A 14,500-nucleotide genomic window follows, 5' to 3' on the forward strand; every position below is an offset into this window, starting at 1 on the left:
AAAAATCAGAGGTGAAAAGCAAGCGTATATGAGGACAAAGTGCAAAGATCACTACCGGGGGGGGGAGGAGGGGTCTCTCATTGGTTTATCTGGACTGAGACCCATGTCACTGCATCCACAGGGGGCTACACTCCCTCCCTCTGCACATCCTCCCGCATGCCTTCTTTTAATTCGTCCCTCATTTTAAAACACAATTATAATAAAGATTCAATCAACGATTCCCCAACTGAACACAACACTGCTTTTTGCATCTTGGTATCTACAGAAACTTTTTTCCCCCACAGCTTTAGTTCTGAACAAAGTGTTATTGATACAGTGTTGAAAGCATGTTAAGTTAGCGCTGGCAAGCACCAATCAGCCTTTCTGTAGAAAACAAGGCATTGATATGCTGATCGTAGCCTGGCTGTCCACTGAAGGGCCAGCGCAGAGAGACAGACAGATGGAGAGATGGAGAAAGACAGAGAGAGACAGAAAGAAACAGAGAGAGAAAGAGAGAGAGAGAGAGAGAGAGGAAGCATCTTCTCCGTCCTAAATGAAACATCCGTCACTCATTGACTCACTTCACCATCCTCTGATTCCTCTGACAAAGTTGCGTGAGCATGTGACTAATGCATACCTCAGCAATTGGATTTCCATGTCTGGGAGATATGTCATCGCATCATGATGACAGCAGATAAAAAGTCAGCAGAGCTCTTAGGATATTTTTGTCTCTCATTTAACGTTAATAATGAGACAAACCCACAGCCAGTAGTGTTCAATCATGAGAAATTGACTGCGGAGGAACCTCACCAGGGCCAAATGAAAGGGGGGGCAGAGTAAATTCGGAAACACTTGTTCTCACTGGATTTAGATTCTCATGGTTGAGGAGGCGGGGGAGGTATCCTTGTGTGACCCTGATGATTTAGTATGGGAGTGGAGCAATTAATCTTAGTTACAGTACTATGATTAAGTGACCCCAGTCATTAAGATCTAGAAGGAGGAAAACACGAAGCTGGGAGCACCCATGATAAACTTTACAGGATGTACAGCGCAGCACATTTGTCAAATTATGATTTCTCACTGGCTGTTGTAGCATTCCCCGTATTGAGAAATGTTTAATCATAAAACCAAGATCTTCATCAGGGCATATGCTTGACAAATAGAGCACTAGATGTACACAATGGGGGTCTAAATGTGGACTCTGATTTGAGCATTTTGCTAAAGACTGAGTGAAATGAAGTTTGAGAATGTTAGGTACTGTAATTGGTGCATGTTAGAAGCACTGTCATTCCCTTGTGTCAAACATTTGCCCCAATGAACAAGAGACCAAAAGCTTGACTCTATCATTAAATACTTTCATTGGATAAGTGTGCAGAGCTTTCCTCTATCAATATTTGATGTATGCATGCTTGCATCTCAGTAAGCATCTTATCTTCTCCAATCAAAACCGCCTACTGTCTTTGAACAGTCACCAAACCTAACTAGGGACAAGGACTTGCACTTTCTCTTATGTGTACTTCACAGCTTGGTAATAAATAATTCCAATTACACTTTTCTCTTGTTGAGATTTAAGTATAACTGAATGGTGGTTCAGATGTAACATCATGCATCATGCACAACGCCACCGCTGCTGCTTGTCCAGCTACTGTGCAGGAGGACGGGTGAATGGAGAAAGGGATGAAAACAGGAAACATACACAGCTGCCTTTGAATGCTGAGGTGCAGCGGAGGAGGCATGGTCTCTGTGGCTGACGCACAAAGGGTGGTGGTAGGAGTTGTGGTGGGGAGGGGGTTACAGGCACTCAGTCAGGCTTCCTGTCTTGGCACACCCTGCACTGCCCATTTCCGGACTGCCTGCTGAAAAATGCCCAGCTTCCCCCTCCCTCTTCAACTAAAAACCTTGCTCAGTCAACCCAAATTTGGGTATTAATTATCTCAATTCATCACTATGAGCAATTACACATACACATAGTAATTTAATCCACTGCAAGAAAAAAATATAGATTATAGCAGCTTTAACGTTTACTGATCATGTTCAAGGATTGTTTAAACTAGTTTACATCAGTATTGTTTGTAAAAAAAATTGGATGATATTAAACTAGAGGAAAGTGTGACTACTAAAATACTAGAAAAATCATACAGCTCCCCTCTTGGTGCAACATGCACGACCAAAATAAATACTTGAAACCGAAAGCTAGCCTTACCACGGTGCATTACACACAGACACACACACACCCCTCACCACAGGCTACAACAGCATGAAACGGCACATTTACGAAAGGCATTCAAAAATCAGATAATAAGTGGAAAAGCATTTGGAGCCCAAACATTTTTCCACTTATTCAAACTCTGCTCAATTCAAAAGGTCACCCTGTTGAATAGAGCCCTCTGTGTTGCTTGTTTAAGGACCATTTTAAGTGTTACATCTGACATGAACATCCAGTCTCACAGAACAGTCACTCCACACCTCTTGAAAGCAGCCTGGCTGGCACTGAGGAGGAGAGGAAGGTAGTGGAAAAGATGGTCTTTTTTAGAGCAGCTATTTTTTCCCCCGTGTGTCTGACCAAAACAGAGGGAAAGACGCAGCTGTGAGAAGGAAAAATCACAAACTCACAGAGGCCTTACTTGAACGCAACCAAAACAGTCTGTACCATTACCAACACAGTGAGAAGCACTGAGCAGCATCTGCAGATGGGCTCGTTTTACACAGAGAGAGCTGTGCATCATCTATCCCGTTGATATCAGGGCATTTGATGATGCAGATAAGCCCAATGGGATGACGCCGTCTCCAAAGAGCCCATTAAAAAGCATGAAAACAGAGCTTCAGGATAATTAGAGTCTGTGACCTCAGAGCACCAGGCTCCTGTTCCTGGGGGCAGAGGTGGAGGACAGCAACTTGTTAAAGATAAACACACACACACATGTGCCAAAGGTTGGGCTCCAGCATAATTAAACTCTCGAGCCTACACCCACATGGTCTCCTAATAAGACAGTTCTCTGCAGCCTTGTGTGAAGAAACCTCAGCTCTGAAGCTCTACCTCTTGCAGGAACGGTGATGTCATGAGGACAAATTATAAAAAGGAACATCTGTGCAGCTCCTCGAGGCTCATCAGCCCACTTGCTCATTGATCAACACTGACTGAACATGCGCGAACATCACAGAGGCTAAGTGTGTGTGTGTGTGTGTGTGTGTGTGTGCGCGCGTGTGTTTTCATGAGGACTCAATGGTGGGTTGTGTGGTTATCTAACACCAATTTAATCATCACACAACTGTAAAACACCTGAAGTAAACAGTGTGTTTGTTGGGCAACTGCCAGCTCAATTTATTAAATTTGCTTAAGAGATCTTTTGATGTGCACATGTGTCTTCTTAGAAACCTTCCTGGAGGGAAATAGACCTGATATTGAGAGATGAAACATTCACTACTCAATAACACAGGAGGTCAATGATATTGAAATAATGCCTGATATTGAACTGATCTGCTAAGTAATGAATCAGTATGAATTTGTGTTTATATTGACTTGTTACAAGCCAATGTTTAATGAATAAAGTTAATATTTCACTATAACTTAACTTCTACAAAAGAACATTTTTCCACTTTTAAAAAAAATAATTCGACCATAATGTGAGCACCAGTATTAGCATAGAAAATGCAAGGAGGTCCCTGTGATGTAGATAGCTAAGCTACATATAATGTAGTTACAAGGTCTCCAGCATTATTTTGCCTGGGGATCTTTGTTGCACGTCTTCTCCACATTTCCTGTCTGACTCCACCGCTAACTATTAAATAAAAAGGAAAAATGCCACAAAAAATGCAAGAACAGGATATCTGAAATTAATGTTGTATGTCTTACATGTGAGTTGAGATCATTGAGGTTGAGATATTGTTGATGCTTGGACTCTGGACTAACTTTTGTGAACATCTGCCTGTAAACAAAGTCTCCCAGGTACAGTATAAACAAGTCTCGATAGAGTCCGCTGATGGAAGTATTAGTATCAGCATCAATCTAATAGCCACACTGAAGATTATTGTATGTTTGATATCTGTAGAAAAAAAGAGCGATCTCTGTAAACCTTTCACACAATCAAGTTCCTCCATCCGCTTAAATCCATTAGGCTCTACTCCGCATCACTAAGTTACATGCATTATGGGAACGTACTGTTGCTGAGTCTTTCATCTCACTGGACTTTGTTTTCATACCAGTGTGTGAGAACAGCCTCGAGGGGTTCTGCTAGATGCAAAACACTGAGCAGTTTCCTGATAACATAGAGAGGTTTTCCGAAAAAACTCTGCAGCTCGACTTAATGGAGATCCACCGGTGGAGAATTTCCATCACTACTCCTACACCGTGTCTGCACTGCATGCCCCCACTGACTTCATGTAGGCAGCTGAGATTTGTTTCAGTGATCAGAGCCATTTTCCTGTTTGAGTTATCAAAGGAGACTTCCTGCATCCAATGCCTCTTTTACTATTAGAGTGCACCTTTTCTTTTCATTGTTCTTCACAGTACATCCTACATAGAAACTGCTCAGAGTCTCTGTTTGGAAAGAGGACTCTGGGTGTGCTTTCATCACCCACCCACCCTCCCCCACACCTATACAAGGGCTAAAAGTACATCCATCAAATCCATGTTGGCAGTGAAAGGCCGGTCTTGTTGCTTTGGCTTATATGCACCTGCTCCAGTACACTCTGGACACTTTGTCTGCCTGTTAAGTCTCTATCGCATCATTCACAGCACTCCCAAGCCAAAGCCAAGACAAATGTTCACAAAATAGTCTGTGTGAGAGTCTGTTTAGCTTGCAAATATGTATTCAAGTTCACACTGTTAAATATTGTTTTAGTCTGGCTGTGATAAAGACAATCGAACACCTCATTGGACTTTTTATTCACCCTTGAATTTGTGTAATCCAATGAAGGCACAATAGCCTATTTGATCTGCCTTTGAGTTTGTCTGCAACATACAATCTATAATTGACATTCATGTCACATTTTAGCTGTCTTTTGCTGAACTTTCACCACCCGCCTCCAGCTGGAGACAGAGAAGAGAAGCTGAGCCACACATCTACATGTTGATGTCTCAGACCTCAAAATAGACCCAGTTAAAGCTGCAAAAGCTTAATAATAATGACCTGTTCTCTGATGATGGTTTAAGTTGCCCTTTGGTTGATTTTAGCAGCCTGTCTTCACTGTAAGTGAAGATGAGGCAATTATAACAATGCATGATGAGGCAAAAATAACACTGCATGTTTCATTCTAATGATTTCCACTACATTACAGTGGACTTCCATGTAGCTGGGACCCTGTGCCCAAGTTTGCAAACCACTGGAATAATGCTTGCTGCTAAGACCTTCGTGGCCTTCTTCTTCACAACAAAACTTCCCACGGCCACATTGAGCTGCAATATCTACAGACAACAAGTGATGTGAGCCGAATAAACAAGTGAAATGTTAGTAATTTGTCCTCCTTGACATGGAAATTTGAGATGTGCCACCTTTTCATCTATATTTGGAACAAGTTCACTGATTTGGGGGTTTAGCAGTCCCCTGAGAATCTCATTGTTGAAGTACAACCTCCTTTTCCCAATTCAACAACAAGTCCCTGCTTGCACGAAACATAACTTGCATGTATTCGCGCGAACAGCCCCTCATATGTATGCGTGCGTGCGTGAATGCGCGCGCGCAACAGGACTTCTTGGACACCACCCCCACCTCCAAAATGCCTCGGTCTGTCTGTTGCTGTCGGCGATGTAACAGAGTGAAAAAGAAAACAAAATGTTGTTCAGCACTTACAATTTTAGTGGGATCCATGATGGTCAGCCCCCCCCCAAAAAAGCGGTGAGGATCCACGGAGCCGGAGAGGAGATCAGCTTTTCCTCACTCGCAGTAATTAGTAACGGGAAGGCGATTGAGGCAACAAATGCATTTGCGAGGAGAAGAGGAGGAGGGGAGGAGGGGGGCGTTAGCTCAACATGTGTCCCGATTTGGTATTAAAATGCTCCCCTATCCTTCCCTAGTTCCTTCCTTCCGCGTCCCTTCTCCTTTCTCTCCGAGCCCAGTACGTGCGCCCTTTATCGGCGAGGACTTCCAGCATCCGACCGCCGAGAAGCCGAACTGTCCGGGAGCACAAACACGGAGGAGCGCCGCCGGTAACACCCTCACATTTCAGCGCTGCTTCCCCTTCAGATCACCCTGCACATGTGTCAGCCCACATAGCGGCTACAAGCTTAACAGTAGCTATCTTTATTTTGCAAATAGCCCGCTCTCCTGTTAGACAATAGTAGTATGGGGCCTGCTGCCGAGTGGGATGGCTCAGCCCCCGGTGGTTCTCAAACTGGGGTCCGGGGACCGCCGGGGGTCTTGGAAGGGGGGAGGTGGTGGTGGTGGGAGGGAGGTAGAAAGAGAGAAAGAGGGGAGGGGGTCCAGGAAATGACAAAACAGCTGGATTTCCACTCCGTTCAATAGGAGGCAGCACAGATATGATTTCATAAGTGGACAGCTGCACTTCACCTGCAGCACAGAGGCAAACATCTGCTGGAGTGATTGATTAAAGGGTCATTTGAAAGAAAAAGGTGTGTGGACCCCTCCAGCTCCACTGCATCCTGCTCACCCCCACATGCCACAAACACAACAACAAAACCACACTCTTGAACACAAACCACAAATGGCTGAGGTAACACCACTAGAGCTGCAACGATTGTTAGATTGACAGAAAATTAATCAACTATTCTGATAATTGATTAATCATTTTCAGTCGTTGAAAAGAAAACAATTCTTAAATGTGGATGTTTTCTGGTTTCTTTAGTCATCTATGATAGTAAACTGAATATCCAACGTCTGATCAGTGAATTGATAATGAAGATAATTGTCATTTTCAGCCCTAAACACCACAAAGAAAATATCATGATGGAACATTTTGTTGAACACACAGCTGAGGCCTGTTTCAGATGTGAATACCTGCATGTTTATGTTTTCATACAGACTGTAGTGATACTGTGGTTTTGGAAAACACATGCAGCCTTGAAAGGGCCAGTTTCTAAAGGTGGAAAAAAGCTCAGCCTCTACCATGAGAGCAATTCTTGGTAACTGATGCCCCCATCTGGTTTCTCTGAGACTGGCAACCAAAATCTTCTATAGTCAAGACTCTTGATGTTTAATGTAATTTAGGTTATGCAAGTAGCTGGGAAGTTCTGTTACAGAAAAAACGGTTAATATATTAATACATAAAAAATAGACAAAAAAAAATATATACATTTTTGAGACAGAATCAAGGCACAAAAAGTTGCATAATTATGCATCATCGGTCAGAATATTGCAGAGGTTAGTTTACATAGCAATGCAGTTCTGTTTCTGTGTGTGTGTGTGTGTGTGTGTGTGTGTGTGTGTGATGCATGCATGTCTTCTATTTATAGTTTTTTCACAACATACATTTCAACCAACAGAAAAACTCTGAATCGTTCCATTTTGCACATTTTCAAGACACATCGTGAAACATAATTTTAGCGTTACTTATATAAAATATATAACATAGATAAAACATTTATAACTGAAGTTCTATTTTCCCATTAAAAGAATGATTCTTGGATTTTTTAAATTTAAACATGAACACATGAGCCTGAGACTGATCACCTCCTTGGCCACCTTGGAGACACTGTTCTCTCTGTGGAGATGGGAAGTTTGTATCCATCATTCACAAAATCAATTCTTCCTTCTGCATTCAAGGCCTTGACTTCTAAGAACGAGACCATCAGAGACATAGATATGTTTTTCTCCAATTAGAGGACATGAAGTGAGGGGTGTAGATGTAAGAACTCAAAGCTGACTAGTAGAGCCATATGCTATGTACAGTATATATGTAATCATTATGTTATTCCTAGCTATAGATTTGTAAAGACAACTGTATGTTTTGTAAAAAAAAGTATTGAGAAATGTCTGTAATCAATTATATGAACAAAGAAAAGCTACAGATCTAATTTCCAATCAGTTAGAATCTATCTGATATGTCACTTACATTTGAGAATTTTATGAGTTTGTGTTAAAATTAAATCTTCCAATTATAATGTAAATTGGTTTGTTAGAGTATAATGATGCTATTCTTGATCCCACAATAAACACTGCACTCACAAAATCCATCTTTAATCCAAGGCACAGTTTTAAAAAGGCATTTTTATACAATCACAGTCCATCAGCTGACCCACTGAGGCCGAGCTGGCGACAGCAATCAATATGCTACTCATTATACCATCGGGGCTGCACATTATACCTTCAGGCTGCTGAACATAAACAGTCTGTCTCAAGACAATGCCAGCTCTTTTCCACAGAGGCTCTTCACTTCCTGGTACGACGTGGGCCCTTCGCCGAGGGCAGCGTCACAGAGCATTTCTCACATACAACAGTCCCACTCTGTCTCTGCCCGCACGCTGTTTCACTCAGCCTCTCAAAACCCCTGAGCCCTTTTCTCAAGTGACACCACCTATGGACTAAAGCACACTTCTTGTCATAACTCAGTTGTAGCAAGTATTAAAACACCTGTTGTTCATTCTAATGCTCTATACAGATTATGCAAAAGTGCAATTTACTATCGCTAGATTATTTGTTTTGTACCCTCAGTGTCTATATTGTGTTATCTCCTCCCCAACATCTTTCCCTTCATGCCCTTTTAATGCTGGAAACAAAAGTTCTCTTACTAGATAAACATAACAAACTTCATGAAATGGTGAAGTAGTTGTTTCTTTTTTGCTTCAGCAAGAGAGAAATGTAAGTCTTAAAGTCTATTTAAGATAAGATATCCATTAAAAAACCCAAAAGGTGAGTGATACATAACTGTGGAAACACTGAATTGCTGCAACATGACATATTACGAGTTGTATTTAAAAAAAAAAAGAAAAAGGTATAAACTAAAAAACGGAAGCTGCTCTGATGAAGGCAAGCCATAATAAATTCCTTTGTTTTCACTGTGTAGTGAAGCCGCAACTGAACCTTCACCACAGGGGTTAAAGTCCTCCAACGTAGATGTCTCTTTCCCTGACTCATGACTGATTTTGATGTTGCGACATACAGTATAATATACTTTAATAGCTACGCATGTTTCCAATAAGAAAAGCAAAACAATAAAGAATTATGATCCCCACTTGGAGTTTTTCACATTTAAATATTTTGGTTTGAGGGTGTTAACATCAGGCTCCTCATCAACACAGGTGGAAAAGCTAAATAATGACTGCGTTATACTAAAAGGAAGTGCTTCAGTAAGACTGAAACCAACCACCCACGTCTGTCATCTGTTTACGCTACAAGAGTATTTAATTCCATTTATGACTGATTTTAGTCTGCTGCATTAAAGCAGGCTTAGAGTCAGATATCTATCAGACTACGCAATTACAAAAAGTGAAATTCTGCTTGTGCACTGTGTGTGCATTTTAGCCATAAATGAGCTTTCACTTTCTTTCTGATGTATTATATAAATTAACAGCAGTCCATGTAATGTTGCAGCTTTAGTCGGTACAGAGGGCCACACAGAGGACTGGTTTTTGTTTTTTCATTTGGATGATAATTTCAAATGAGGCCACTCATATTGAAGCAGGCTAATTTGCATACCACATGTGAACACAGATGATGTAGGTTTTGGTCTGACCTTTGACCTCAGCTGCATGTGAAACAAAAAAGCAACACTTCATCTCTGTCTCTCTCCCTTTCCACTTTTTACTATGTTGCCCAAACGCAGAAGAAAACTCCAAAACAATCTGTAAATCAAAGCTATTGTTAACGCCGCCAGGAACTCATCGGTGCACTGAACTGTGTTCTACTTACTGACCTGTCACTCATGTCCAGCTCTATTATTCCACAGCCAGTCGGTGCAATGAGGCCACAAACTGCCGCCTGCTGTTTCTGCTGCCTCAGTGCTTTTAATGGTCTCTTTCATGGATGCATGCTTGTCTGTGTGTGTACTGCACGTATGTGGATATCCCTCTATAACTTCCCTGCATTTTGAATTGCAGGATGTAAAAGAAGGCAAGGGAGACTTAAGACAATGAGCAATGGAGGGGGTATGTGGTGAAGAGGGGGGCAACAGGGTGAAGAGAAAGACAAAAGACAGAGGAGAAAGGGAGGCAGAGAGACAGGGAGATTTAAAAAATGCCTGTCTACGTCCACCCTGCTGAGTCCTGCTCGTGCCCGGGGGCCACGGCCCCGCTCCTCCTCTGAATTCCACAGCTGCCAGGGCACCAAACAGCACTGGAGAGTGGACCCTAATCCTGGTGCACACACACATACTGTAAACAGATACATGCATTCACATACAAACAGCAGAGACCTCCGCACGTACAAGTGAAGGGGAAAGAGACGTCTAGCAGGCAGACTTATTTTAAGGCCTTAATTATGTAATGTACAATGTGGTGTTACTCAGTGGCTCACGCTGCATGTTCCAGACGAGGAACTGGTGCCCCAGAAGCCTCCCACAAGCACTAATTATGGTTCATATCGGTCCAGAGATTACTACCTACACCAGCTTTCAAATGAGAAGTCTCCTCTGGCCTTTGCCAGCTCTGGGACTGTTTTGCAATCTAGGAAAGAGTAGACATCCCCGACATTTTGGAGCCTAAAGATAAAGATTATAAAAAGTGTGTTGTTCAGTACAAACTTGGTTTTTCTAACCGCGATTGGGAGCACAATAGGAACCCACAACCAAAAAACGCCCGACACAAACACACCAAAAGGTTAAATCCCCCTTCTAAACTCTAAATTAAAGAGTCAGCTGCTATTATGAGGCTAAACATGTCATTAAAAGCAAGCGTTGTGTGCTATCTGGCTGCCCTGTTCTGTTCTTTTTATAACCCTGTGTGGACACTGTCACAGAGAGGATTTTGAACACACCCTGGTTGTTTACCCAACTCAACTGAGAGACAGACGAGCAGTTCTCAGGATCTCACACACCTAAAGCTTTAAAGCCATGAAACTAGAGACCTCGCTGTGTGTAGTCAATTCATGTAAGTGCAGAATATTGAATGCAATGGTATGACGGTTACTGAATGATCAACTGTTACTGCTGACAGTCATCTCTCTAGAAAATTGCTTTACAACCACTTTAACATACTTTTTTCAAGTTTTTAGCACATGAATAATGTGGAAAGACAACCTTTTTAATGTAGGTTTATCAATATAAACATTCAAGTTTTACCAAGTGCACCTTCACTGGAGATTTGAGGAAATCTGAAAATCTAAAGACAAACAGACGGTTGCTTTTCAATAGAGGAGGTGAAAACCAGCCACACTGCAGATTTAGGCAGCTTTAGAGCACAACAGATCAGATGAGATTATCTCCGTTGATCCCCCGTAAAGTCGACAGCAGATTCATTGATTCCTACACCGCCTGCCACAGCACTGGTCAAAAATCAACCACGGGAAAAAGCCAAACGGGAGGTAATAACATCATTACAGCTGTACAAAGGTGAAACTGGCAGCATTAGAGTCAAGAACAATCCAGCTCAATGTCTCATGCTACTCTAGTCATGTCAGGACACTGATAAATAAGCAGTGAATCAAACTGGCTTGTTTCAGCTTGCATGAATATTTTCACCCTCCTTAATAAGCAGTGAGCTGATTTGCCTTGATGATCAGCTGCACAACTCTTTGCTTCATTTAAGTGAGCTCAGGGTAATTGAGAGCATTGATATGTAAGAAACTGTCAGAGCCAAAAATCCTGCTCTAACAGCCTCATGAAATCAGAGCTGCACACACTGACGAGGCACGAGAAGATGTTCATGTATTATGTTGCTCCCAGGAGGATTTGATCTCAGGAACATGACAGTGACCTACTGACCAGGATTGGTTTGGGACACATAATGCCACGCATGCGTCTCACCCTGCCTCTAATCCACGCTGCTACTGTCCCGGATGGGAGAGGCGTGGGGGGTTTGGGGGGCTGCGGCCATCTAGACGCAGAATTGCCAAATACCTGCTGTGCACATTTAGGCTGTGTTGACTGTGCTATCCAATTTAGTGGCGGCTGTAAACGGGAGAAGCACATTGCAGCAGTTTGTCTGCCTTGAATCATCTGACCTACTTTCCCTCCCCTGTGCCTGGTGTGGGGAGTGGGAAAGGGAGGGGAGACCACCAGGCAGGAAGCAGCAGGCTCCACAGCATAACAGCAGCCTACATATATACATACATACATACATACATACATACATACATACATACATACATATGCTCACTGAGAGAGACTGTCATGCAAAGTCTGTGTATTAATTATTCACCAGCAGCCTTTGCATCAAAACTAAACATAACAAACAGGGAAAAGAAGCTCTTTGGCTTGAAAATGATGCACTTCCCAGATCACAACATCAACACTGATCCTGATGCAGTGACCTCTATAAGGCACTGACAGCCTGTCATACATGATGCAGCTCTCACAGAGCTCCAGCTTGCCTCTGTCCTGTCTGGTTTGTCCAGCAGATAGGCTAAACAGCAGTTATCTGAATCCACAAGGCCATTGACCTACATTTCAACAACTCTTTTGTTGTTGTACAGTGGACTCATTGGTATGTCTGCTGATCACAGACTGACAACAGTGAAAGTTAACACTGAAATAAGCCATGGTCTCAATCAGGCACAGTAACTATCAAAACTGGAGGCACAACTGCGAAAATATTTAAAATAAAACATGTTTAAAAAGTAGAAAAATGTTTATGGCTCCTGCGCTTCTTTTCTGGCTCCAGTTCACAATGCATGGATTAATTTAGGAGCTGACAGCAAACATCCTGACATGATTAGTTTCCTCCCAGCTCATAAAGTGCTTCTCACACAAGCTTTCACCCATCGCTTTCACTTAATGATCTAAATGGAATAAGACGCTCACATACCTGCCCTCTCTCAAAGTTCTCCTTCTCCAGCTCCAGGCTGTTGGCCCCTCCTGTCCGGCGGATCACTTTGGGGATAGCGTTGGGTACTTGCTGCATGGAGCTTTTCACTCGATCCATTGTCGTCTGTGGCTGGAAAACACAACAGCGAGCAGAGGGGGGAAAAAAACTTTCAGCCGATAAAAAGGCTATAAAGACTCTTAAAAAAATATTAAAAAAGCTGTATTAACTATGGCGGGCAGCTGTCCATGCTGTCGCCCCGTTCACTGGATCATTTGGCCTTTCTGTCCAACACCCCAGTCAGTCAATGACAGGAGCAGCCTGAGCGGCACCAGAGTCCTGCATGTATGAAGAGTCAAGCCAGCCAGGCTGAGAGGAGCGAGCGACTTCCGCTTTCACTCTCAACATAAAGCCCTCATTATCCAGCATGCTGCAACTTCACCTTCAAATTAAATGAACACAGCTGGTTGTTCAAGAGATTCATCTCCATACACTAAAGCAGTGGTTTTCAGACTTCTTCTTCTTTTTTTTCCTTCTTTTTTTTACATCAAGGACCCTTAAACTGACCTTAATGACACTACGGACCCCCATCTGATGAGACTTTTGCTTTTAGATGTTTTATTATAGAAACTGAATGAAACCCATGGAAAATATTCATACATTGCGTCATTATATTACTTATGTATGGAAATATAGTGAAAATAAATGATTCCCTTTTTTGCTAGAGACCCCCTTAAACTCCCTCACAGACTTGGACCCTACTTTGAGAACCACAGCATTAAAGCCTTGAGGCTAACCTTTTGTAACTTGACACAATGCTTATTAAGAGGCCAATATGTAGCATATTGTCATAATAAATTAATTCATGCATAATTGGATTTTGAGTTGTACAATGATAATAACAACAACAACAACAACACCAACAACAACAACAACAACAACAACAACACCAACAATAATATTAAGTAGAAGATGAAGAAGAAAAAGAAGAAGATAGTTTATTAGTACTTCTCAAAGCAAAAAACAAATATATGCAGACAAACTCCTGAGGTAAAGGACACACATCTTCAGAAGCAAAACAATACAAATAAAATAAGAAATGTAAAAATATATGGAATATTTAAAAGAGGTTATTCAAAAGCCTTTTGAAAGACGTGTTTTTGTAAGCAATCTAAAAGAAGATGCTGATTTTGACAGTTCATCAGGCAGGTTGTTCCTTAGTTGAAGTGTTGGAACAGTAAAAGCTCTGAGCCTTTTAGTCATTCACCCAGGGGTGATTCTAGGATCAGACCTTTAGAGGGGCTCAGCTCCTAATGAGAATTTGACATACAATGCCCCGCAATTGTTTAAAAAATATATAATAATTATTTATTTATTTTTAGGGGTGCTGAGATCAAATTTAAGGGTGCTAGAGTACCCATAAAAAGGGGTCTAAAATCACCCCTGCTTACACCTTTGCTTGGAAACTCACAAAATGTTCCTGTCTGATGATCTCAGACTGCTGCAGGTTGATAAGGGGTGAGTAATCCAGAGATAAAAGCTGGAGCGAGGCCATGAAGTGCTTTAAAAGTCATAAAAGTCATAAAATCTTTAAATCAATTCTGTAATAAACTGGTGACCAATGCAGAGACATTAGAAGGGTGTAATATGATCTCTCTGCTGAGTTCTGCA

The 14,500-nt window shown here is 42.0% G+C and overlaps 1 protein-coding gene across 2 annotated transcripts in view; it reads right to left on the bottom strand.

Moving 5' to 3' along the window:
- The window catches only part of hip1 (huntingtin interacting protein 1), a 44,003-nt gene that overhangs the window by 28,741 nt on the left and 762 nt on the right, over positions 1 to 14,500 (bottom strand). The window contains exon 2 of one of the 2 annotated variants that reach the window (XM_062418808.1): positions 12,833 to 12,961. In XM_062418808.1, coding sequence (XP_062274792.1) covers positions 12,833 to 12,949 — 117 coding nt within the window. In that variant the 5' untranslated portion in view covers positions 12,950 to 12,961. Of the gene's footprint in view, positions 1 to 5,768; positions 6,254 to 12,832; positions 12,962 to 14,500 lie in introns of those variants that run through there. The other variant, XM_062418809.1, reaches the window with a different exon arrangement.

Source organism: Scomber scombrus, chromosome 5, assembly GCF_963691925.1.
Source record: "Scomber scombrus chromosome 5, fScoSco1.1, whole genome shotgun sequence".
NCBI lineage: Eukaryota > Metazoa > Chordata > Actinopteri > Scombriformes > Scombridae > Scomber > Scomber scombrus.